General features: G+C 42.6%; 3 protein-coding genes and 1 long non-coding RNA gene across 4 annotated transcripts; 3 read left to right on the top strand and 1 right to left on the bottom strand.

Annotated features, from left to right (window-relative positions):
- Positions 1–3,899: 3,899 nt before the first annotated feature.
- On the top strand, positions 3,900–8,610 carry hoxa3a (homeobox A3a). The gene is made up of 2 exons (XM_085148428.1): positions 3,900–4,368; positions 6,837–8,610. Exons 1-2 carry the CDS (start codon positions 3,903–3,905, stop codon positions 7,628–7,630), a joined length of 1,260 nt encoding a protein of 419 aa, XP_085004554.1. The 5' UTR covers positions 3,900–3,902; the 3' UTR covers positions 7,631–8,610.
- LOC146493487 (uncharacterized) lies at positions 8,000–10,532 on the bottom strand. The gene is made up of 2 exons (XR_014871910.1): positions 10,256–10,532; positions 8,000–9,113 (listed from the first exon to the last, which is right to left on the bottom strand). It is a non-coding gene; the product is annotated as an uncharacterized LOC146493487 (long non-coding RNA).
- Positions 10,533–11,665: 1,133 nt separating this feature from the next.
- On the top strand, positions 11,666–14,217 carry LOC146493486 (homeobox protein Hox-A2a). Its single transcript, XM_085148429.1, has 2 exons — positions 11,666–12,543; positions 13,164–14,217. Exons 1-2 carry the CDS (start codon positions 12,180–12,182, stop codon positions 13,874–13,876), a joined length of 1,077 nt encoding a protein of 358 aa, XP_085004555.1. The 5' UTR covers positions 11,666–12,179; the 3' UTR covers positions 13,877–14,217.
- Positions 14,218–16,150: 1,933 nt separating this feature from the next.
- On the top strand, positions 16,151–22,966 carry hoxa1a (homeobox A1a). Its single transcript, XM_085148433.1, has 2 exons — positions 16,151–18,380; positions 18,772–22,966. The coding sequence occupies exons 1-2, from the start codon at positions 17,774–17,776 to the stop codon at positions 19,140–19,142; spliced, it is 978 nt and encodes a 325-aa protein (XP_085004559.1). The 5' UTR covers positions 16,151–17,773; the 3' UTR covers positions 19,143–22,966.
- The last annotated feature ends 1,700 nt before the right edge of the window (positions 22,967–24,666 follow it).

The following is a 24,666-nucleotide window of genomic DNA, read 5'->3' as shown; positions in this document are numbered from 1 at the left end:
AATTTCTAATAAGCACCACACACGCCCACCGAAGCACTCGCAGGGATAGAGAAGCAGCCTATGGCTTGTACATTTCCTTGTAGCAGCAATATGACCAGCCCGAGAGCAATAATTCCTTCTCTTCCACTTGTCTTTGTGGTGCAATTTGTCACTATAAAAGTGACGAGAGGAATCGCAGCTCTTGGAGCGGTGCCTTACTCATTTCAAAAAGCACTTTCTGTGAAAGCCATCTGCTTCTAGCTGCCACAGTTTACAGAACTGAAGTTTGTGAAAATATTTTTTTCTTTTATCAAAATTCCTTTCTTTCTTTTTCCTCTTTTCTTTTCTTTTTTCCTTCCCACATTTTGCGCCTTATTATGTCCGGCAGTATACGAGCCCTGCTGACTTTTAACCCTCTCCTCAGGGCCACATTAAAGAGAAAGTCGAATCAGCATTTTAGCACAACACAAAGAAGTAAATAATTATACAGACTGGCTACTTTTGGTTGGGGGGGGCAAAAAAAGCGCAGTTAGCTTAAAAAACCCTCACATGTGAATTTTTGGGTCCCACTCAACCTCCCACGCCGTCCGTGTGTTCTACAGTTTTTAATTGTGTCACTGAATTTTGTCCCAGAGCCTGAAACCAGCAGAGAAGCTGCAGCTCTGGACGTGTTTACAGCCCGGGGAAGCTGAGAGGACATAAATCTACTTTTCTCAGGCTTTCTTTTTGGCTGCAAAATACAGCATTAATATGCTGAGGGATTCCCCTGCTGCCGCTCTCTTCTCCCCTGGTCCTCGCTGCATGTCCTCCACTTTGCCTTTTGGTGATGAAACTTGTGCCCATTTTTCACACCATGCTCCTGGAGGGGGTTGATATAAATCGAATACAGCTTTGATCAGCCATGCTTTCATAAATCCCAGCTATTTGAAAGCACAACTATATATACATATATGTGTGCGTGCGTGTGTGAGAGCGTCTCGGCGTGTGCGCAGTATTTCGGTGTATTTCGGTATTTATTTTAATTCTCGTGTTAAAAAGCCATAAAGGGCGTACCTGGCGCAGAAAATGAAAACGCACTGTTGTCTCCTTTTTTTCGCCAAAATGTACAGAAATGCCGGTTAATGATTAAGCCGTGGATAGAAGCCCTTTATGTCCCATGGAAATGGAAATGCAGCATGGTCGGGGCCTGATTATTCCTTTGTATTCCACCTCACTCTCTCTCTCTCCCCCATCTCATTCACTGGGTTCATAATTCCACTGCAGGCCACGGAGTACATAATAACAGAAAAGATTTAAAACACTTTAGGGAAGGACTGTGCTATTTTTGTAGAGATATAAATATATATATATATATGTATATATATTTTCTTCTAGACGCACTACCTCATTTGGTTGGGGGAGGAGGAGAGGCAACCACTTGACTTGAACAGGCTTTCCAAGGCGCTACTTCATTTGCATAATTTTTCTTGTCTATGGTGACGCTCTGGTTCGGGGCAGTTCACTGGTGACTGCATGGTACTAGTGAAGGATCACATACACCAGCATAGCCTTGGCCGACTTTAATATTGCTATGAAGCCCTGGTCATAGCTCTATAGCAGGACGATACATTCAATCTTGGGGCCAGATAAGTCTTATCTCGTTGACCCGACAGCTCACGCCTGCTTTCGTAATCTCGGTTCACCCGTCCACGTCGAGTAGGAAAAAAAGGAAAAGAGGAAAAAAAGGGGGCTTCTCTTGACTCTTCCTTTTTTTTTTTTTTTGTTGTGGCTGCTAATGCTCGGTGTATGGCAGGGCGCAGTCTGCTACCGCTGCTTCACCCAGTCAGCCCTGTCTTTAAACTTTTCTCTGGATTACTGCTTTGATCGATTTCGTCGCTGAATGAGAAAATATTGCTTGGTGCTCTGCATTCGTCGTAAGAGGATAAGGTAAGCAGGCCAGGAATAGGCTCCCTCGGTTGTAAATGGCTGAGTTTGTATGTCGCGCGGTGATTTATCACCGTATGACTTAGATCTCGGTTCAGGAAGAGTTCACACACACACACACAGTCAGGCGGCCGGATTTCTCCAGCGTGGAGCGGAGGGGCTGCGCAGAGAGCTCAAGTCTGTCTTTTGTCTCTCTTTTCTCTGCCGTTTATGACTATCGCAATGGTTCGCCTGGAGATACACACCACAGAGCTTCGTGATATCTTTTCCCGGTCATCACGAGTGCAGACACGGTGAAGACACGTCCTTTCAGTCTGCGGTTTAACAGCGCTGAGGGCATTTTGAAACTGATTTGCTTTTTGTTATTGTATGCAGAACGGCACAGGCCAGAATTGCTCGACATTTACATTTTCCGTGTGCTCATTTTATGATGATGCATCGCATAGTTATGTGTCTGCTTCGGGGCTGTGGATTATGAAACATGCAAGAGGGCTGCCTTTTTTGTTTTAAACCCTGTTTTTAAATCATTTTTATTGCCCGGGTAACTTTTGCTATCAGACATAAAACAACCCGACTCATCAGTTAAAATCTCAACTGTGTTAAATGCAATATGTATATATATATATATATATATATATATATATATATATATATATATATATATATATATATATATATATATATATATATTTGCTTCATTCAAACGATGTATAATGGCTAAATCTATAGAATCTACAGAGTAGACAGCAAATCAGCAAATGCGAAAATGAATGGGAATATTTTATTTCTACCGAAAATCATTAGCTTAATAATAATAATAATAATAATAATAATAATAATAATAATAATAATAATAATAATAATAATAGCTGTTCAATCCACTGTTTCATTGTTAATGTCCCATTAATGTCCCATTATAAAAAGATTTCCCCCAAAAGAGCAGTGATGTGTGTCTATCATAGTTTATAGTCTCTCCCCGAGGTTACCTACATGAATTATGGTGCTCCAGCAGCAGCCTCTAGCTGTACCATCCCCGGGTTTCTGTCTGCTTAATACTTGCTTTGTTAGGGCTTGGCTGCTCACCGGGCCGCTCATTCCGAGCGGGCAGTCCCGGCTCACTGACCCCCCGCCCTCATATATCACCGCGACCGGCCGCCGCGCAGACAGCGACAGCAACCATTATTATGGGCCTACTATGGAACAAAGTTCAAACCATGGGCATGGAGATGCACGGACGCCGGCCGGTTTTTCAGGTTTCCTCGGGGCCCTTACATTTTTTCTACTATTACGAGGAAACGTAGAAAAAAAAGGGGGGAGGAATAAAAAAGAGACAGACTATGTGGCAAGCTCAGGGATATTTTATTCTCTTAAAAATGATTAATTTTTTCTAAAAGTAAAAAATAAAATGGGTTGAAAGTTTGTGGATCCGACGGTATGTTTTTCACTCGCTATACAGGAAATTAGATACACCGTTGACAGCCCTGTTGGTAGAATAACAGTGTAAAAGAAATATTATTTTCCTGTGTGGTAACTCTCTAACAAGCTATTTCCACAGCGCATTTCTCCATAAGGCCTAATCTAACTATATTCTGCTTCACTGTTAGTTAGAATCAAATATTTTATAACGCCACCCGGCATCTTTTCGCGTTTCTAAATGATTTGACAGTCTGAAATGCTTTTAAAATGGTTTTATGTTCGCCACAGATGGTAATACAAGGTTAGTGCGTGCCTCTGTGCCCCGTGTAAGCCATAAGGTAAACGGTAATAGTCCACAGAATTGTTGGCCCTATCTTGCCTCCATAGTCTCCTGTGTCAGGGCTGCATTGAAAAGTAAGATGGATCGCCACCATTTCTTCTCCTCACAGTGCTTCTTGTAACCCTAGGTTCACCCAAGGAGGCCATTGGCGGAGAGGCGTCACGTGACCACGGGGTGCCAATGTTATTCTACAAGGGTGTCAAGACCCTGTCAGTTTCTGAAATAAATATTGGGAAACGGCGAGATGCAAAAGGCAACCTACTACGACAGCTCCGCAATTTACAGTGGCTACCCATATCAAAGCGCAAATGGCTTCAGTTATGATGCCAATCAGGTCCAATATCCCCGGGCCTCTCATGTGGAAAGTGAGTACCATCGACCTGCCTGCTCCCTGCAGTCTCCTGACGGCTCCGTGGCTTTGCAAAAGCCGGGGGAGATGGCGGAGAGCTGCGACAGGACCACAGCCATTCAGGCGGCGCAGTCCAAGGTTCATCCCAAAAGCAATCAACCGCAGGTGCCGGTATCAGGCCCACCCCCTCCCTCACAGTCCCCCGGTGCTATCAGCCAAAACACAAGCAACGGATCCAACCAACCAGTCAGTGCCAAGAACGACTCCCCGACCTCTACCGCTCGCAGCAAGCAGATCTTCCCCTGGATGAAGGAATCCCGTCAGAACACCAAGCAGAAACCCACCAGTAGCTCCAGTTCAGGTACTCACTGCATTAACATGACTGCTCCTCTAATATCCACACTCTTTGTTGGTCTGCAACCAGAAAACTGCTCATGTTTGGTTTAGAGAGGATGCAATGCACAAGGGGGTGAACAGGTAAGGGGTTACGAGGAAAGGGGGGTGGGCCCACAACAGAACAATACTTCCCCTGGGAAGGTCACAATGGTGTGTTTTCTGCATCGGGGACAGGGAGTTGTTAAATGTTTTAAATCATTAATAATCAGTGTGTCATTGAATTACATTGCTATTGCTGTAATGTATAATTACCATAATCCCACACATACCCTTTACTATTACATTTATTTATTCTACACTGCAGTTGTAGTGAAGTGCAGTGTAAACTGACAGACTGGCTACACTGCATCCTGGTCAAAATCTGTAAGGATTGTTACAAATTATTTGCGCAATATGACGTTTTAGACTGCGGAAAAATTGTATGCCACATTAACAGTAGATATCACCATTTGTTGTCTCTTTTGCCCTGCAGCTGACCTGTCCCTACTGTAAACACACCTCTCCTCTGATCTCATAATGGTCCTGGACAGACAACAAACACACACAACAGTTGTTTCAGTTTGTCCTGCTGTTTTGATTAGCGAACAACTCTGTGGGTCAGTGTGCATGTGTGGGAGATGGTCCGTATTTACTTAGAGGAAAGCTAAACATTTCGAAATGCACACCTTCCCACGAACTTCTTATTTTGTAAATTCAGTGGCTATATGCTTTAATTTCGGTGTGCAGGTTATAGTGCACTGATAGAAGCAAAGGCGCGTTCATGCACGCAAGGTAGAACCTGCAGTTTTGACGCCAGGGAAATTCGGGGTCAGGGGTTCTGAGTTTAGCTCTGGGTAGTCAACACTTCTTCCTTTCTGTAAAAATAAATGGGTAATAACCTAATGACATTCCAGGATCTTACCAAGTGCAATCGCTGAACTGCAAGGCAGTGTGGCGCTTTTCATTAAGTTTAGTTATTTCAAGTGCAGCAAAGGTTTTTTAATTTGTTTTCAGCATCACATAGCCGATTTATGGAAACCCTTGATGCACGTTCAAGGTTTATAAGAACGGCAAATCTTATTATTGAGCTCTTATTGTCAAGATGAAGACACTGTAGTGGTTTGAAGAGTCTTATTTTTACTTCCATAACGAAGTGTTAATTTCAGAATTGCATTCAAAGACCTTTTTCAAGCTGGGGGATTTTCTTAATAAATTAAGCAGCAGTCTTCAGTGAATGCGTAATGCTCATAGCTTTGTTACGCTGTTAAGAAGTCTTCATGACGTATACAACATATAAAAGACCAGGCTTTATAAATAAACAACTTTGGAAAGTCCTTTACATTTTACGCAGATACTAATTCCAGATACCTCTTTGTTCACTGGACAACTCAGGCCGGATCGGGTGGATCAGGGCTGTTTTTTTTTTTTTTTTGTTTGTTTGTTTTATAGTCAAAATGCAAAGCAGACTGGTTTCAGCCTGAATGGTGCTTGGAAGGGTGTGTTAATGAGTTCGAAAAACGCCCGGAGCTTCCAGTATTTATCAGAAAAATAATTTATACGCACCTGTTACTCACGTAGGAAAGATGCATAGTGCTTGACACATACGTTACAGTTAGCATCTTGCATGACCTAAACTAAGTGGCCTTTTGAAAATCAAGTCGTCAAAAAAAGTAAAACTAAACCGATCCGGTAATAATCGTGTGATTCTAAGGCATTACGTCAAATCCACGTGATCACTTATTTCTCATCCATAACATAACACAATGGACCAGATTATGTCATCCTGCATTGCTATTACTTAAGATTTGGGCGAAAGGCAGTGATAGTTATTAAATGTTGGCCGCCTGCCATAACAGTAAGTAGACTAGCACCTTGCAATTCTGCAGCCAAGATCCAGCCTCTTAAGCTTATCAGTGAGGGCAAGGCGAACTGTTTTATATACACCCTGAGGAATGCATAATGCTTGTGTTTGCATTATGTGGTGAGCTTACCCTGCAACTATGGGGGGAAATGAGGGTCAAGATGTTTTAGTAGTAAACCTGAGGTTACCTGATTCCATATCAGATACTGAGCCATTATTGTCCAGTTGAACTTTTTGCTTTGCAGTCTGTGAAGCTGTGCATGTGACTAGCTGGCTCATGGAGCCTTGATGATAACTCCTGTGATTTGCCATAGGGGAGTGGGTTTATTAGAAATATTGAGATGTTTGGAACATATGCACATACGCACGTTATTAGTGTTACTGATCATTATGATACATATTTAAGCGGGCAAACTTAGTTCCTTAATTCAGTAAAATCCCCAGTCAACACCACCGCCCCCTCCTGATCGCAGAGTTTGCTAACAGCTATGTGTTGTCACATGATGTCGCCTTCACTCTCCTGTCTTTGCCTCTGTACCTCTCTCTGTATAACGAATTACTGACTGACATCCTCCTCTCCTTCATCCTGACAGTGGAGAGTTGCCCCGGAGACAAAAGCCCTCCGGGGTCAGCAGCATCAAAGAGGGCCCGGACAGCTTACACTAGCGCTCAGCTTGTGGAATTGGAGAAGGAGTTCCACTTTAACCGGTACCTCTGCAGACCCCGGAGGGTAGAGATGGCGAACCTGCTCAACCTCACAGAGAGACAGATCAAAATCTGGTTCCAGAACCGCAGGATGAAATACAAGAAGGATCAGAAAGGCGTCGGAATGATGCCTTCTCCCGGTGGACAGTCCCCGCGCAGTCCCGTGGGCCCAGCTTCTGGTGCTGGCGGTGTGGGAGGCGGATACCTCAACTCTATGCATTCTCTCGTAAACAGTGTTCCATATGAATCCCAGTCGCCGAATTCTTACAGTAAACCTCATCAAAACGCATACGGTATGCCTACGTCATACCCCCCTCCTTTAAACAACTCCCTCAACAACTGCCCGCCCTCCCAGAAGAGGTATCCCGGGAACGACTCTGCCACGCCCGAGTATGACGCGCATCCCCTCCAAGGCAATGGCAGTTACGGGACGCACATGCAAGGCAGCCCTGTTTATGTCGGCGGAGGTTACATCGACTCAATGCCCAGTTCTGGGGCCTCTGTTTTCGGTCTGGCCCACCTTACGCACCCACCGTCCGCAAACATGGAGTATAATGGAGCAATCACAATGGGTAACAGTCAGCATCACGGAGTGTGTGATCCAACACCGACGTACACAGACCTAACGCCGCACTACTCTCAGGGAAGAATCCAGGAAGCGCCCAAACTGACGCATCTGTAGCAGTGGCGCTGCCTGGATCACTCCGCCCATTGTCTTATCCACCTCCAGACATATTACTGCTTTGTTTATGCGCCTCCTCACGGCTCCCACAATCTCTCTGCTTTTGTTTATGTTCCCTATAGTTTTTTCCCCTTTTTAATTTTTTTGGTGTGTGAAGTAGCGTAGGAAAAATAATCACGACTTGCTTGAATTTGCTCGTGTCATTGTCTCACAGAGACCTTTATCTGGGCTGTAGGCGGGAGGGGAGGGGAGGGAGGGGGGCGCAGTATATGCATAGACTTATTTAATCTTTTTTTAATGTTTTCTAATCAAAAACTCAAACAGGGTATTATGAACACATGTTATCCATTTTCAATGTGAATGTGTCCGTCCTCTTATTTATCCGCAATTGAAGAATTATGTTTTCTCTCTTTTTTTTGTCTTTCTTTATTTTTTTTGCATTTTGCATTTTGTTGCACTTATGTGTAAGCGTCCTTCAAGAGCCACGAGTTGGGATTAAGAGGGAAAATACGTTTTCAGAAGCAAGGGTCATAAGCTTACAGGCAACCCCTCCCCCTTGCTTGTGTTTTGTTCCATTTTTTGGACTTTCTAATGTTATTTATTTTGTTTGGTGTGAAAGATGAAAGAGTACTTTAGTATTATTTGACACCCCCTCCATCCTTGTGTGGGTAGAAGGTTGGTGGAAAATTTGCGTCTCGGCCCTTTTTCAGCCCATACATGTTAGTCTGTATTAGCTCCTCAGCAGCAGAAAACCCATGTTCCTGTTAGAAGCTATGTTTCCATTTTTTTCTTCTTCGAAGGAGGTGTTTTATTTTTCTCAGCGAATGTAAAGTCAATCAGTCATGCAATAAGGGTGGAAAAGAAGGACATATTACGTTAGCTGTTTCTTTATTGAAGTAATAAGAAACAAACTTTTTTTTCGATGTCATACATTCCATGCTGCTCCAGTTAGAACAAATAAATAAAAGAATTGAAATATACCGAAAGCATAGCCTTCGATTTTAATTTAGACTTGGCAGAAGCATTGCACACGATCACAAATCACGAAGTGGACTAAAAAGTATAAATATACATCTTTAGGTTTCTCTGCAATAAAATGGAGGTGAAAAAAAAATCTAATCAGTTTCCAAATATATAGTCAGGAAAATAGACGTAAAAGAAAAGAAACAAAAATGTTTTAACAATAACAAATCATAGAGTAGCCTATAACACATATAAAGTGGCAATATATTTCTATTTTTTCATACAACATAACGTGGAATATTGGCCATAAATATTATCCAATAACATGCAGGCAAATATTGGCAGATATAGTAAAAATGCGTAATAAACGATGCATTCTTTTTTGTATTATTTTATTTTATTTTCCTCCCCTTCACTTGATTCGAGGTGAAGAAAACTCCAGGGTGGCCCTCTCCCCTCCTCTCATCTGCGTGGGCACATCCATAATAATAAAAATGTCACCGGGGCCCTTCTGGAGAATCTGCAAGAAGACAACAAGCTAAATGAGAAATCGTTTAAAAAATAATCCGCTGATATTTTCAGTCAGTCAAATGCGGTCAGAGAGGATACAGTCTGAACTAGAATCATAACGCGGCTTATTGGTCTCATTATTCTACAGATTTGCAGATGCCAGAGTGGTAAAGCCAGCTCGGTACGAAGCAGCTCCGTTGTGAAGATGGCTACAACAAAAGGAATTATCAATTCAAAAGTTGTTGTTTTTTTTCAAAGAAAGAACATTATATTCTTTTTTTACTTTTATAAAATTAAAAAGGTGCTACAAGAATTACTGTTAGTATTATCATTTTAATATCTGTCTTAGAATTTTTGCAGGCATTTTCAGTATTTATAAATTTCCAGCATACAATAGAGACACAGCTGGAGCTAAAAGACTACACTTTGGGTGTGCAATTAACTAAATGTGGACAGTGTATACATCATTATGTTTAACATGCTCCTTTTATTTTGAAACCAATGTTTACAAGCCTACTTTTTTCTACACTTGCTACATTATTTGCTCTCTTTAATTTTGCACTAAATAATAATAATAATTATTATTATTATTATTATAATTTCAGGCCAAACTGATTGATTTAAGTGGGCATGAACATTACTGGCCCTGACATATGGCTAGCAGGCAAAACTAGAACAATTGAACCATGGTCTGTCACTGCAAAAAAAAAAAAAAAAAAAAAAAGGTGATGGATTGAGTATTTCTGCATCCAACACAGCCACACACACGCAGACATCCACGCACACGCGTGCACGCGCTTTAACAACAAGGCAAAGATTTAACCCATAGGTAGCACGCTGATATAGTTTTAAGTGAAAGAGAAGACTTGGGCATCTTACATCCGTGGGAAAGTGGTTCTAAATCAGTCCTGCTATAAAGATAAGTGTGTAGGACAGGCTGGGGTCCACTAAAATGCAGCCACCCACTCCTTTTCTTTCACACAAAGCCTGTGCGTAATTCCCCCGAAAAAAGTCATCCGTCTTTGCCCCTAGCAACTCCGTCCGTCACCCCGCTTTCTCACATGCTACTTAAACGAAAAGTGAATGTAGTTTAAAACGCATTGAGAATTCAAAGATAAAAGCCAGGTGAACACGCTGCTTCGCCCTACTCACCGCTGGCGCGTTACCGCCTCCTCATAAAAAAGGAAATGGTGGCATCTCGTGTAGCTGGATTCGTATTTATCTTTAAAAATATCCCTCCAGCGACAGCTAGACTATGTCTGTGAACAGAAACTGGTTCTAATCTGAGGGCCAGTGTTTCTCACCGCTTCCTGCCTGCATTTGATCCGGCAGAGAGTTAGAAGCCTTAAATGTGTTGTGAGGGCACCGAGCTGTCAGACCTTTTGGCGAGTAAGATTGATCGCGCGCAGGCTTCCAGGACTCTTTGTTTGGTATATAAGCAACAAACTGAGAGAAGCCTACCACTTCTCTTCTTCATCTCCTACTCACCGAGCCACTTTTTAAAAAATGAAAATACGGTATGTGCTGCCTAACGAAAAAAATATCACAAACGTGGTTTTCACAGATTATTCTGGAAGAGGCATGAAACCAAACACGGCGGGGAAGGGCAATTCAATAACATTTCCATCCGCATAATAACGCTGCAAATGGATTCGTTGTAAGTGGTCGATTGTAACTGTGTTTGCTTCATTGCAATTTCAGGTAGAAATGATAATGGGAATACAATGAGAGGCTTTCTCAGCACTGTAACCAGTGCCCTTCCAGTAAATCCAGGCTTAGCCCGTGGAGTGGCTTCCTGCTTAATATAAAAAAGGAACTGTTTCAAAGATGTGCAAAGGCAGTAATTATGGTAGATTTTAGTTATCGAAAATTGTGACCAACACCAACAATGATAATAAAAGAAAAAGCTCCTGTGGGTTTACTATAATATTTGTTAGTAGCTGCACGCACACGAGCGTGCATGACCTCGTTATAATACCTTTTTGTGGAGTAAACGAAACTGCTATGTGCCTTAATATCATATCTGTCAAGTCAGCATAATGATTATATAATAGTAATAATAATAATCATAATAATAACAAAAATAACACTGTTTGTGAGCGCATATGCATAACACATGCCTGTGTGTCCCTGCGCAAATTTCTGCACAATAGCTGTAAATGTTCAACCACTGTTATGGGTTGGTGAAATGGTCTGAACGTGCCATATCTGTCAGTATTAACTTTATGGATGGGCCTTTTTATTGCAACACATGCCAGCGGATGCACTGCATATGTCATTATTATGAAACCTTTAAAGAATCACATTCATCCTGGTGTCCACACTCACCTCACAGTGAACAGACTTCATTGTTGTGGTTTGTTTCTGTCGAGAAATCTCAAAATCAGTTTTGAGCGTTTCATTTTTTTTCCACCTCTGAAGGCTGACTCTTGATTGTATGAATAGCTGGGCTACTGGCGTGAAGTGTGTGTGTGTGTGTGTGTGTGTGTGTGTGTGTGTGTGTGTGTGTGTGTGTGTGTGCGTGCGGTGTGTGGTGTGTGGTGTGTGGTGGGGGCGTTCTCCACTGACATCCTCAAACAATACGAGAAAGACGAGAAAGAGGAGTGCACGAATCCGCGCACCCAGGCTGTGCTCTTTCCTGTAATAGTGAGCGCGTCAGCCATTCTTAAAAAAACACATTTGTAGCTTAGTGGAGTGGACTGCAGGGCGAGAGGAGGATAAATCAGCAGACAAAGATGTAAATATAAACAGTCGTCCCCCCCCAGCTGAGCGAGGCGTTCTTCACCAGAGTTTTGGATCAATCAGGCAGACAGTGGCTTCTTTTGATTAAACCCCAAATTGTCATTGGGCAGAGGTAATCATGTGACAGGCAATTCGGTCCAATTTCAACCTTGTCTCCATGAATTCAATAGTTTAATAGCAGCTCGGTCCCCATACGGCCGTAATCAGTGAAATAGAAAAAAAAACACCACAAGGAGATTTTTTTGATGATTTTTTTAATTTTTCGTCATCACTGAGCTGCAACATTTTTTAAGAAATACGCGTGCAAACTTTCCTCGGCTCTCAGGGAGAGGAGATGAATTACGAATTCGAGCGAGAGAGCGGTTTTATCAATAGTCAGCCGTCGCTTGCTGAGTGCCTGACATCTTTCCCCCCTGTCGCTGATTCATTTCAAAGTTCATCAATCAAGAGCTCGACGCTTTCACGCCCGACACTGATTCCTCCTCCCTTTGAGCAGACCATTCCCAGCCTCAACCCGGGCAGCCATCCGCGGCATGGCCGGCCTAGACACAGCCCCGACGGATGTAGCCCGCTGCCTACCGCCTCCTTACCCCCGGAGTACCCATGGATGCGGGAGAAGAAAGCCTCCAAGAGGAACCACCTGCCGACTTCCACTGCTACTACCATCTCCAACGGACCCGTGTGCTTCTCTCCGAAAGGTGGGTTATTTCAAAGCAGAAAGAGCTGCTGTGATCTATCTTCACTCTCTGGTGCTAAATTGAAGACCTGCAAAGGCCCTTCCTCAAAACAACAAATAGGCTTTAAGTCGGTTCATTGTGGCAGATTTATGGTTGTTGCTTTGCAGTTATTGTGTGTGAAGCAATAAAAGGAAGCGAAAAAAAGTTTGGGTAAAGTTTGGTGATGTAAGATGATTTATTCCCCTAGCCGAGGCAGAGTTTTGATGTGTGACAGTAATGAAGAGTGATGGAGTGCCTTTGCCGAGGAGGGCAGCTGGAGCATTCATTAGTATCCCACACCAGCCTGGACCTCACTGCTTCTAAAGTGCACTGAGTTTAGTTCACGCTCACGCTGAGCCTTATTTTATCTATAAAACAATCTGATGAAGATCTTTACAGAGCGACGATTTTTTTTAGGGGGGTGGTGAACGCTGTATAAGTTTGGTTCAGTATAGCTCCAGCGGCCATTTTGCTGCAGCGTGCTGTGAGCCACTCTCTGGTGGACTGTGATAGCCATAACGTTAGATTTATGAGCAGCAGGGTTATGTAACTGCTGGGTCCTGCGTTTTTAATCCCATGCTACTGTGCCGCTTATTTTCTAGGCTCGCCTGAGATCGTGGAGAGCGGTGGGGGAGGAGGGGGCTCCCGTCGGCTGAGAACAGCGTACACTAACACACAGCTGCTGGAGCTGGAGAAGGAGTTCCACTTCAACAAGTATCTGTGCCGGCCCAGGAGGGTGGAAATAGCGGCCCTGCTGGACCTGACCGAGAGGCAGGTTAAAGTCTGGTTCCAAAACCGACGCATGAAGCACAAGCGGCAGACCCAGAGCAAGGAGAACCACAACGGGGACGGCAAAGGGCTGAGCGCCGAGGACGGCATTCACAGCGAGGAAGAGGACGAGGCCCCCCAGTACGAGCAGAGCGGGGCCCTGCTGGAAAGAGATACCTGCTCCTTTCAAAACAACACACAGCAGCTCCACAATGGAGAGTCGATGAGCTTTGCTGCTGCGCCGCTGAACAGCAATGACAAAAATCTGAAACATTTTCCCAACCCGTCACCCACTGTTCCGGGCTGCATGTCAACAATGGGCCCCGGCTCGGCATCTGGCCCGGACAATGGCGACAGTCCCCCGGCCCTGGATGTTTCTTTACACGATTTTCAACCTTTCTCCTCGGATTCCTGCCTGCAGCTCTCCGATGCAGCTTCGCCGAGCTTGTCAGAGTCTCTGGACAGCCCCGTGGACATTTCTACGGACAGTTTCTATTTTTTCTCGGAGTCTCTAACTACAATCGACTTGCAGCATCTGAACTATTAACTAGAATCAATCAAATAACCTTTTTCCCTTCTTTCTTTCGGGACAATAAATATCAGGCTACAACAACATTAACCCCGATGTTATTTGTATATTCGGCACATTTATTCTGTTGATATTTGACTTGACGATTAATACAAGGTAAGGATGAGATTAAATCACTGAAGCAGCTTAAACGTGGCTTGTAATTACCATAACAACTTGTTCTCTTGGAATGGAAATTATGAGTGTTTGTGAATAATTATACAATATTAGGCCTATGGAACCTGGTCATTTTTATTTTTGTATAGCTTCCAATGTCTTGGATATTTTTGTTAGAATACAATTAACTTGCTACAATCTTCTTTTTTCTGGTGTTTGAGTGATTTATTATCCATTTTCCAGACTTTTCTTTTTTCTTTTGCTTTTTGCTTGAATTATTCATGTAGAAAAATATACAAAATAAAAATAATTTTTAAGAAGTAGGACATGGAGAGATAGAGGCGTTATGCAAATTTAACAACAGGTTGGCAATGAATATAAATAGGCTAGACTTCGACGTGTCGTTGAAGGCACACACGGTGTAATCTTTTTAAACCATAAAAAAATTAAATCAGTTTCCTGAAATCTTAAAACTTTGCAGGTTACACTTTTTTTTTTAGTCAAATGACGTATAATTGTACACAAACTGAAAAAAAAACCACTGCAAAATTGCAGCATTTCTTTAAATCTTTTGGATAATTCGCATTTACACTTAAACATAAAAAGATGGTTTTACACTGTTTGATTAAGCACCAACACAGATTATTTTCTCCTTCAAACTATTTTGCAGAGAGAGAGAGTGGGAGAGGGGGAAAAAGCAGCAAATATGGCAACACGAATCTAGGCATGACAGAGCTCTTAACATTGTATGCATGTTGCAGGCAAATACGCGAGCCATGTTTGCCTTCAGGAGCTCATAAATCACTCCGTGGCATGAATGAGACGGACATTAAGGAGACCAATTGTGGCGTAATGTGCACAAATAAAACCCCACTTACATTTTCATATGGGACTCCCCAATTCCTGGGCTAAAAGGGGCTGATTCTCTGCATGCGTTTGGTAATAATTCATTTTTATAGCTTGTTTAAACACGGCTCTGGCTCGGCGACAGCAGCAGCGGTAGCAGCCTGCTCAGGTTATGAGTTGCACACTTTCCCTCGTGTGTTAAAAGTAGACTAAACTCAAAGCAGACTACTCGTGGACTAAATGCGATTCATCAGATAAATAATTACCAGTAAGAGCCTGCTTGCTGCATTGAACAGGGTCGGCCATCACGGCGTACTTTATTAAGAAAGTATCTGTACTTTAGGGGGATTTTACAATCACTTTTGCACTTGTTTTAAAGGGCTTATAACGTGTCTTGTTGTGCTGTATTGCACCTGATTTCACTTTGGGAAACAGTTATGAGCTCAACTAAAAAAAAAAAAGTTATAGTCCACTTAAACAGGTTTATCTGCAACATGCTTAAAAAGAAAGAAGGAAAGAAGGGAAAAGCCGCATAGGCCAGCATGCCTGCACGGATCGATCCAGAAACTCATCTACACACGCGACATTCAGAGGCTCCAACGTTTATCGAATAATCTGGAAGCCATAAGCAGCTCATTGACTGGCTGGACATTAGTCTTACTGAGCAAGTGGTCTGTGTTTGAGTTTAAGGAGGAGGAGAGGAGGGGATGTATGGGTAAAAGCGGGGGCAGATCTTGCACTCCTGCACTCTGACTAACCACAGGGCCAGTTTAACCAAATCATTCCAAGACAGCGCGCCTTGTCTGCGCACATGCGTTCACACACAAAGAGCCAAGAAAGCTCCGAGGCCTGGCGAAGTTTCCATAATCAGGCAAGGCAAGATCCATTGCGCCCACTCACTACTTTTTCACAGGCAGCTGGGAAGACAGAGGAAAGGGAGGGGAGTGATGGGTGGAGGGGTATTGACCCTACTCCCCCTCCCTCCAACTGGTGGGAAGTTTGCACCTCTTATCTTTTAAACACTTTGAAGTATCATCGTTATGCAATTATCGGTATGCATTTCTATTTCATTTGCCATACTAGTGGTAGAAGCATCCGCATCATTTACTTGTGTTAAAATTCACAAAATCAGACTACATTCAAATTCTTAACTAGAACAACTTCAGTGAATGAACACCTCCAAAAAAGTAACTGTATGGTATTGCTGCATAACATCGCACATTATTGCACGATCCTTATTATTAACAACCAGTAAGCATCATCTGAATGATGTGCTTGTCCACGTGGGGCGCCTTTACACACTGTTGTATTATTTAATTAAAAGTGAGGCGTAAACAGTGGGCTCCAGTAGTCCCCTCTGACATGTTGTGGAGTCAAAGCAGCGCAAAGAATTGTGAATAATTGATACAGTGACAAAAACACCAGCTGTCTTTGATCCATAACCACCGCTGCGTAAAGTGTTCCCTGGAATGTATAGCGATAAAATATCTCCAAGAATACGATCATATATTTTCTCTAGAGGTTAAAAACATTTCGAGATTTCGAGTGCATGACCACATGCGACCTTTAGGGGCGCTCATCCCTCCGTGTGAGCCTCTCTCACTCGTTCCCTCCCTCCCTTCTTCCCGCTTCATTCCTTTTGCTTCCTCAGTGAGAGGTTGGGCATCTGCTGCCGCTGCCGCCAGTCTCCCACGCACAAGCTCTACCCCTTATCAACGCCGCTTGTCGCGGGCATTAATTTCGCCAACAGCTTTATTTGATGAACTTAACAGGATAATCAGCCCACACTTGCACCTCGGGCTATGTGGATGCATTAGCTCCACGACTGGCCTGGCGTTATGAGATCATTTGATCACTATACATGCATAATGAATACATGTGGGAGTGAAATCAGGGTGGATAGCAGACCCTATGACCGGAGCAGAGGGTGGAAAGAAATTAATACCACATCATCTTAATGTTCTATGTGTTGTCTTGTCGCTTCATCACCTGTGACCTCCCGGCAAAGCGAGCAGTCATATACGTCCAATGCGACCTTGATGGGAAAACAAAGTTGTGCAAAATAAAAAGGCGGTCTGTGACGGGAGATACGTTTTCTGTCTTTTGCTTCCCTTCACCGTCACTCTGTGACAATATTTCTCTCAATGTTCAAGCGTGAAGTGAAACATTTCGCAAGGGAATGTGACATTAATAGCCCACAGATAGCCCGTGGCAGTGACACGCACCCATCCATCCACCCATCCATCCAACTAGAAGATAATGACACCGTTATACACATGAAATCGCAACTGTTATGCGCACGTGTCACACACACACACACACACACACACACACACACACACACACACACACACACACACACACACACACACACACACACACACACACACACACCTATTCTCGTCTCTGTTCCAAAAATACCTACCTGAGGTCAGAGTGCTAGGTCGTCCTCATGGCGAGGGTGCAGAGGGACAAACGTTAATCTCTCTCTATGGTCGTGGAAGAGCGCACAGTGGAGCTTAGAAGAAACAGTTTTAACAGTGGCCCCGGTCTTCATGCCACCCCGAAGCTGTCCACCGCTGTCTGCCTCGCAGCTCATTGTTTGCTCGGCCAATACATTAGTGGCGACGCGCGTCACCTTGATCGACGAGTGCTTGGAATTTAAATAGCCCCTCAAACACCAATCTGTCACCGGCTAAAGGGATAAGGACAAGTACCTCACTGGCTGACCCGGGCCCACGTGACAGAACCCGTTCATTGATATCGGCCCGTGCGACCCCCTCCCTTCTCTGATAAGACCTAGTATAGGTAAAGATTGGCACGGTCACTCGGGGTAAGAGGGGAGAAAGGAAGACATCAGGGGGTTGTCTGTGCAGAGGACGGTCCCTCGTTCCGGTTAGAAAAAATGCTACAATGAGCAGTTTCTTAGACTACACGGTGATGAGCGGGGAAGGTGGCTCATGCACTGTTAGGGCTTTTCACTCGGACCACGGGATTACAACTTTCCAGTCGTGCGGGGCCACTGTTAACAACTGCGGGGTGGATGACCATTTCATGGTGAGCAGAGCTTCTCCTGACTGCGTCTCTCACCAGCCGGGGTCGTACCAGTCTAATGCCAGCTCTCTAAGTCTCCCCTATGGGGCGCACCCGGCCTGCAGCTCTAACTATGGACCCCAAAGTTTCTGCACTAATTATAACCACCATGCCCTCGCCCAGGAAGTAGACACCGCAGCTGCATTCCCTCAGTGCGGCCCACTGATGTACTCTGGTAACATTTCCTCCTCCATGGTTTCTCAGCATCGCCATGGTTACAGTGCCGCCCCCCTGGGTCAACTGCAGTATAGCCACACTGCCTACAGCGGCGGGCACGAGCAAGCGCCCCCTTATCCAGGGTGTTCAAACCCGCTGTCACCTCTGCATGCAGCTCATCTGGAGGCTTGCTGTTCACCTCTGTCTGAGGGCGCATCGTCTACACAGACTTTTGACTGGATGAAAGTTAAAAGGAATCCACCAAAAACAGGTTGGTGCCAAGTATAGTGGGTGAAAGTGCGGGTGCACAAAAATGCTGTCTTATAAATGATCCAAAATCTTTAAACTGGGAAGTTTTTCAAAAAATAAAATAAGCACACGAAACACCAATATATGAACTTAACTTTCAATGTAGTACTTTAGATCCTTTCATTTTAACGCAATCCACCTGTGTGATAACACATGTGTTGTATAATATTTGAATCTCTTCTAAGGCCGTTGTTGAATGTTTTTTAGAGTAGCTAATGCTATTTGGCTCGTACCTAAAAGTTGAGCCTTGTTGCACAGACACAGTATAGTCTTAAGGCATATGTGTACTCTGATCAGAGAAGAAAAAAAAACCTCTTCTTCAGAGTTACAGTGATTTGTTTTCCTCTTTGCAGGGAGGTCTGGTGAGTATGGTTATGCTGGTCAGCCGAACACGGTCCGGACCAACTTCACAACCAAACAGCTGACGGAACTAGAGAAGGAATTCCACTTCAACAAGTACCTGACCCGGGCGCGCCGTGTAGAAATTGCAGCCGCGCTGCAACTGAATGAGACTCAGGTGAAAATTTGGTTCCAGAACCGGAGGATGAAGCAGAAAAAGCGAGAGAAAGAAGGGCTGCTGCCAGCCAAACTTACATCCTCGGACAGCAGTCAGGAGAAAATGGACGATGCAGCATCCGAGAAATCTATCTCAGCCCCATCTACTCCTTCTCCCACATCCTCCACTGTGTCTTCCACGGGGGCTGATCCTTTCGCCTCCAACTGAGGGTCAAGTGACCCCTTTACTTCTATGGGTCAAGGCGGCCTGTGTATACCAAATTCCATACAAGTGTATCAAAGGCAAAAATTTGTTAATGGATGACAGTTGTGCACATACATGAAGTGAACAATGCACTATTGGGGAACTCACGGACCCCTTCTGGACCATATTCGTTTTATATTGTGTGTTGTGTTTGCAAGATCTATAGCCTTGTCGCCCTAAAAAACAAAGTCCATTGGTTAAAATCTGTCCATTCGCTTTTGAAATTGCAATTCGCCAAAATTATGTTGTGCAAGGGACACTCAGCGCCATCTTTAAGTCTGCCTCTGAAGAGGCAAGTGTCACAAATCTGCACTCACAAATACCTCAGATTTGCCAAACTTGTGCACCCCAGCCAGTCTGATTGCACCGGATGCCATCAATTAGGCATCACACAATCAACGAGATAACCTCGGTTATGAAATCGTTAATGAGTACACTGTTCCAGTAGCCACTTAAACACTGTCTCTTCTGTGTTTCAGGTCTGTGTGTGTCAACTGTTTGTCTGTTGCGTGAGGTTTGCATGATGCGTAATGCTTTCATGTATTATTAGTAAGGAGCTGAGTTTTATCAGTTGCAGAATCGGTCATTTTATGGCTTTGTACGTTTGAAGCTTTAACCTGCTAGCTGTTAAATCGAGTGAAGCACACAACTGTTTGGTCCAGAGAGACGTTTACGGGTCAATCATGTGTATTAAAGTGCGTTTACCTCTAAAGTTTTTTTTTTCCTATGTGTCATTTCTAAGGGAGAGTGTGCTGCAGACTTTCGATTCGTTGTCAGAGCAAATGCTATGGTTAAAATTTCCCTAAACCCAGCAGACAGAAAAGCAAACCTATGTTCATTTCCAACCCTCTGAGAAGCTGCACGCGTCTGCTTGACTCAACCCCAAAGTCTCTAAATGTATGCAGCCATGCGCGCCACTGTCCCCGGGGTAAAGATTTACTGGCATAAGAAAGGCATGTTTATCCAGGGCAAAGATGAGAGCGAGGACGTCAGCGTCATCTGTGATGACAACCTTATCGAGCACTTGGCTTATTGAAGGGACAAAAAGAAACTATTGATTAAAACATCGAGGTTAGGCTATTGACAAGCATGGTGCCCCCGCTGGTCCTGTCACTCCCCTCCCACCCTCACCACAAGTTACACGGCGGTGTCATCATCCCCACCTGACGACAAGCTGAACTGTGACAACTTGCAGCATCGCATGTCATAATTGTGTGTGCACAACACTGCTTTGACCAGAGTATTTATATTTCAAGCTTATGTCAGCTGTCAGAGGAAGAGAGAGACAGACTCATCTTATTTAAAAAATATGCTATTTGGTCATTTGAGTTTTAATCTGATATCGATTGTGTTGCTTTGGAAAATAAACTCACGCTATGAGTGCAATAAACGACCCGTGCAATGATGCATTTTAAGTGAGAGCAAAACTGGATGCATTTTTTAAAAACTGCTCTATTCAAGCTAACCTATATCCCCATTTTCAAACTAAAAGAGGGTTTCCTGGTTCTTTTGTTGCTTTAATTCCTGGTGTGCACGACGCGAGGCCGTCGTACCATAAAAGGGCAAAGAAGCGCTAAAAGAGCCATGATTAATGAGCAACATTCTCCTTTACCTTCGGATCCACCTGCGGGAGCTGCTATATTTGAGCTGCGGGGACCTGCTGAGGCAGCAGCGCAGACTAGTCTGTCCAATTCAGCCCTAACAAACACGGCGAAGGAGCGTAAGTTACGTGGACAATCTGTCTTTTATTCGTCTATTTATTGTCGGCAGGCGGTGCGTCGCGTTTTCCTACAGAGGACAAAGGATGTTTTGTGTAAAACCTAAAAAGGTTATTTTGGTAACTACAGGTACCCTCATTTTGCTTTTCGAGAAGTTGTTTCGGTATAAATAATCCGTACACAGACTTGTTGCTCGGGGCCTGCTTTGGAGACCAGTCTAATCGAGAACAGAAGGGCTGGAGGGAAAATCTCGAACTTCTGGAAATGTTCATTTTATTTTTATTATCAAAAAATAAATAAATAGATTTACCAAAACCGCATACAAGCGTTCAGTATTCATTTAAATGAACGCTAATGACAGCCTCCCCCCCCCCCACCCCTTTCCAGGATTTTAACTGGAGATCGCAAAGAAACATATAACACTAAATTAAAAAGTAGTTAGTTACAGTGCCTTATTATGCGCGCAATTCTGCTTTTTTGTTAAATGGCTTAGGAGAACACATTTTTTAAAAATAAATATGTTATTATTGATACTGAGAAGGTTTAGAGGAAAAGGTCGAATCACTAAACAAATAATATTTCTGATCCACTATTTACAAGATAGAAATACACATTTCACTTGCAATTTATGAAACACCAAAACTTGTAACGGACTTTAGATTAATGTCTTATTTACCTTAAATTTATTTTATTTATTTATGTGTTCCAAAATATTACGAATGTACGGGGGGTCTTAATAAGTATGTCTAATGTCGTTTAGTTGCCGTTTTTAAAAGCTATCTTACTCAGATTTTCCACGGTGATTCTTTACGTTTGACCTCCATTTATTTTACCTTAAAATATTTTTGTTTTGGGTGAAAAGTGTGACTTTAGTGCTAAAATTAGAACACAGAGTTAATCTCAAGTTTATGTCGTAAGTTAATGGTGAAGAAACTTTACTTTTTATATACTTTTTGTCTTACTCAATTTACCTCCATGTTGTCACTGAAAGAAAAGTATATATGTTAAAGCAGACCTTTAAATCCCTTCAAGGACCCTTGGGTGTCCCTGGACCCCAGTTTCCCTATACGACCCCATGCGCTCTAGAAGCCATGCAGAGTGGGGGGAAACACTGAAAAAAAGGGTCAATCCTCGGTCACGGTTTGACTTTTGTTGTCACAGCACCACCCAAAGCTAAACAACAGTTTACTGGGTAAACAAGCACCTTAACAATGCATTCACAGTTCAACTACGACGGCCTGTTTGACCAAAACAATTTCAGACTCCGTGTTAAACTGTTAAAAAAATGACCTCAGCGCGGTGAGATAGGGTGATTTCACTGGTCCGACCGTCAGAATCCAGCACTGCGCGGCTGATGTTTCCCATTAAGGACCTGAGATAAACACGTGGACGATGACAGATGTTTAACTCAAACCATTAGGGCTTTGGTGCGGATGACTAAAGGTTTAAAGCTTATGACTTAGCAAACTGATGCAGGAATTGGATTCCTATTACAATTCAAAGTGACTGAAACAGACGTCTTGTAGGCGACCAAGCATATTTGTGCCAGGATACTGAGTTAATTACAGCATTTTTTTTTTTAGCTTTTCAAATAACAGTAGAAACAAAATAAGTTTGAATTTCAACTGAAATATCTGGCGTGTCTTCCTAACTACATAAACGCAAATTTTAAATTTATTTTTGTGAAAACTGCGAAGCAAACAAAAAATAAATAAGTAAATAAATAAAAGTAAATTTAAACGAATACGAAGAGGCACTTGGGAAATACTATCATTGCAAAAAATAATCCACCAATTGTGAAAAAGATTAACTTATTGTATAATTAAATTAAACCGATAACATTTAAAAAAGAGATAGAATAATAGAATAGAACAATAGAATAATAAAATGTTATTAATATCAGCTCAAACATTCACCAATATTTAAATTTAAAGTGAATTTGGAAAACAAGGAAGAAGCCCTCCAAAGTCTACATAAGAAAAAAATGATAAACTTCTAAAGCAAACTGCATGACAACAATAATAATAAAGTGTCTACGTTTTTATTCAGTTTCAAATCAAAGTAAAATTAATTATTTTACTATATTTTAACCGAATTAAAATATTTGAAAGATATTTTTCTATTTTAATTTGAAATATGCATTTTTTTCTGTTTTGTTTACGTTTTCTTCTCTCACTAACAATAATTGTATTAATGGCCTTCTACTCCAGCATATTGAGAGCGATTCTTAATTAGTGATTAGTGTGTATTTTAGACTGTTTCGGCAACCAATTAAACACTTCGGATTTTTAAAAAATGTTTTACATTTTTATACTGCAAATAAATTATGAAACAGACCATTTCTAAAAGGTGATTTAGTTTAAAAGCTCAAGTACACTGCCTGGTGGTGACTGACAAATACTTTTGAAATACTTGTTGAAGCGTTCACTTTACATTATATTGTTGCATAAAAAATAGTTTGTGGCGGTGTCTTTCCTCCTGCATGATTTATGAGAGCCAAAAGAGAAGCAGTTGATGAAAAAAGACAGACAAGAAAGCAAACAAATCTGTACGTCTATACACACATATCCGCCTGGAAGCACAGTACTGCATATAAGAAATCTAAATGTGACAGTTTGAAAGCATTAAGGAATGATTTTGCACGTGAAAGCACATATGCACACACACACACACGCACACACACACACACACACACACACACACACACACACACACACACACACACACACACACACACACACACACACACATGCAAACACACACGAAAAATGGAAATATAACTCCAAAGATTGCATCTCTACTTAGTCTTAAAAGACTATTAATTTATGATAAACCTGATAAAATCGGGAAAATAGAGGAATGGGGTTTCAAAATAAGCACATTAAGTTCAAAATCTGGGTCATTACACCATCCATTGCAAATTTTAATTGGACACTGATATCAAAATTTGTTGCTCAAAACCTTTATAATTAAGTTTCATTCCTCCAGTGTGTCAGAGAAACTGCTGAGTAGCCTATGCAAATACAAGGTGAAGGCAGATAACTGCAGAAATAATTGTCATGTCCTCACACTCTGCAAAGTTCATTTGCTTTTTTTTCACATTTTTACAATGTGTTTGTGTGTGTGTGCATATATGTGTGTGAGTGAGAGTGGGTGCATGTGGTTGTGCACCTGCATGCACACATAAAACACATTATAGAATCCGGAAATTAAAAAGAGTAAACATCATCATCAGGCATTGCAAACAATGATGCGGGGATATGACCACAGACAGTAATATTCTTTTCAAGGTCAGTGAAGATGATTGCAGAGCTTTACATATGAATGAAATAAGCAGACTGTGCTATTACATATTCAAGCAAGTTTGTCGAGTTTGTTTATAGTCAGCTGTAGCATTATACAGTGCATAAACACACACACACGCACAGGGCACAACAGAGTAAAAAACAAATGAAGAAAAGCAGAGAGCCTCCCTCAGACATAAAGTGTTGGAAACCCAGAGAGACAGAGAGACAGAAGTCACTCATCAGGGTAGTCGAGGTATTGGCACGTCTGCACTCATTGACCACTCCCCTGTTGTGATTGGCAGCCAAAATGAATTCCTCCATCGACAGATGTGCATCTCCATGTGCCGATAAAGGGACGGAGCCGATGGAGGGATTGACAGAATGATGGTGGAAGAGAAGGAGGGGAACAAGAAGAGAGGTGACATCATGTGGTTAGTAACAGTCTGTCATGCCAGGCATGTTAGACCATGGTCGCTAGGGTAG

Source organism: Neolamprologus multifasciatus, chromosome 22, assembly GCF_963576455.1.
Source record: "Neolamprologus multifasciatus chromosome 22, fNeoMul1.2, whole genome shotgun sequence".
In the NCBI taxonomy this organism is placed as follows: Eukaryota; Metazoa; Chordata; class Actinopteri; order Cichliformes; family Cichlidae; genus Neolamprologus; species Neolamprologus multifasciatus.
Note: the sequence above shows the minus strand (reverse complement) of the source record. Positions and strands in the feature narration are given on the sequence as shown.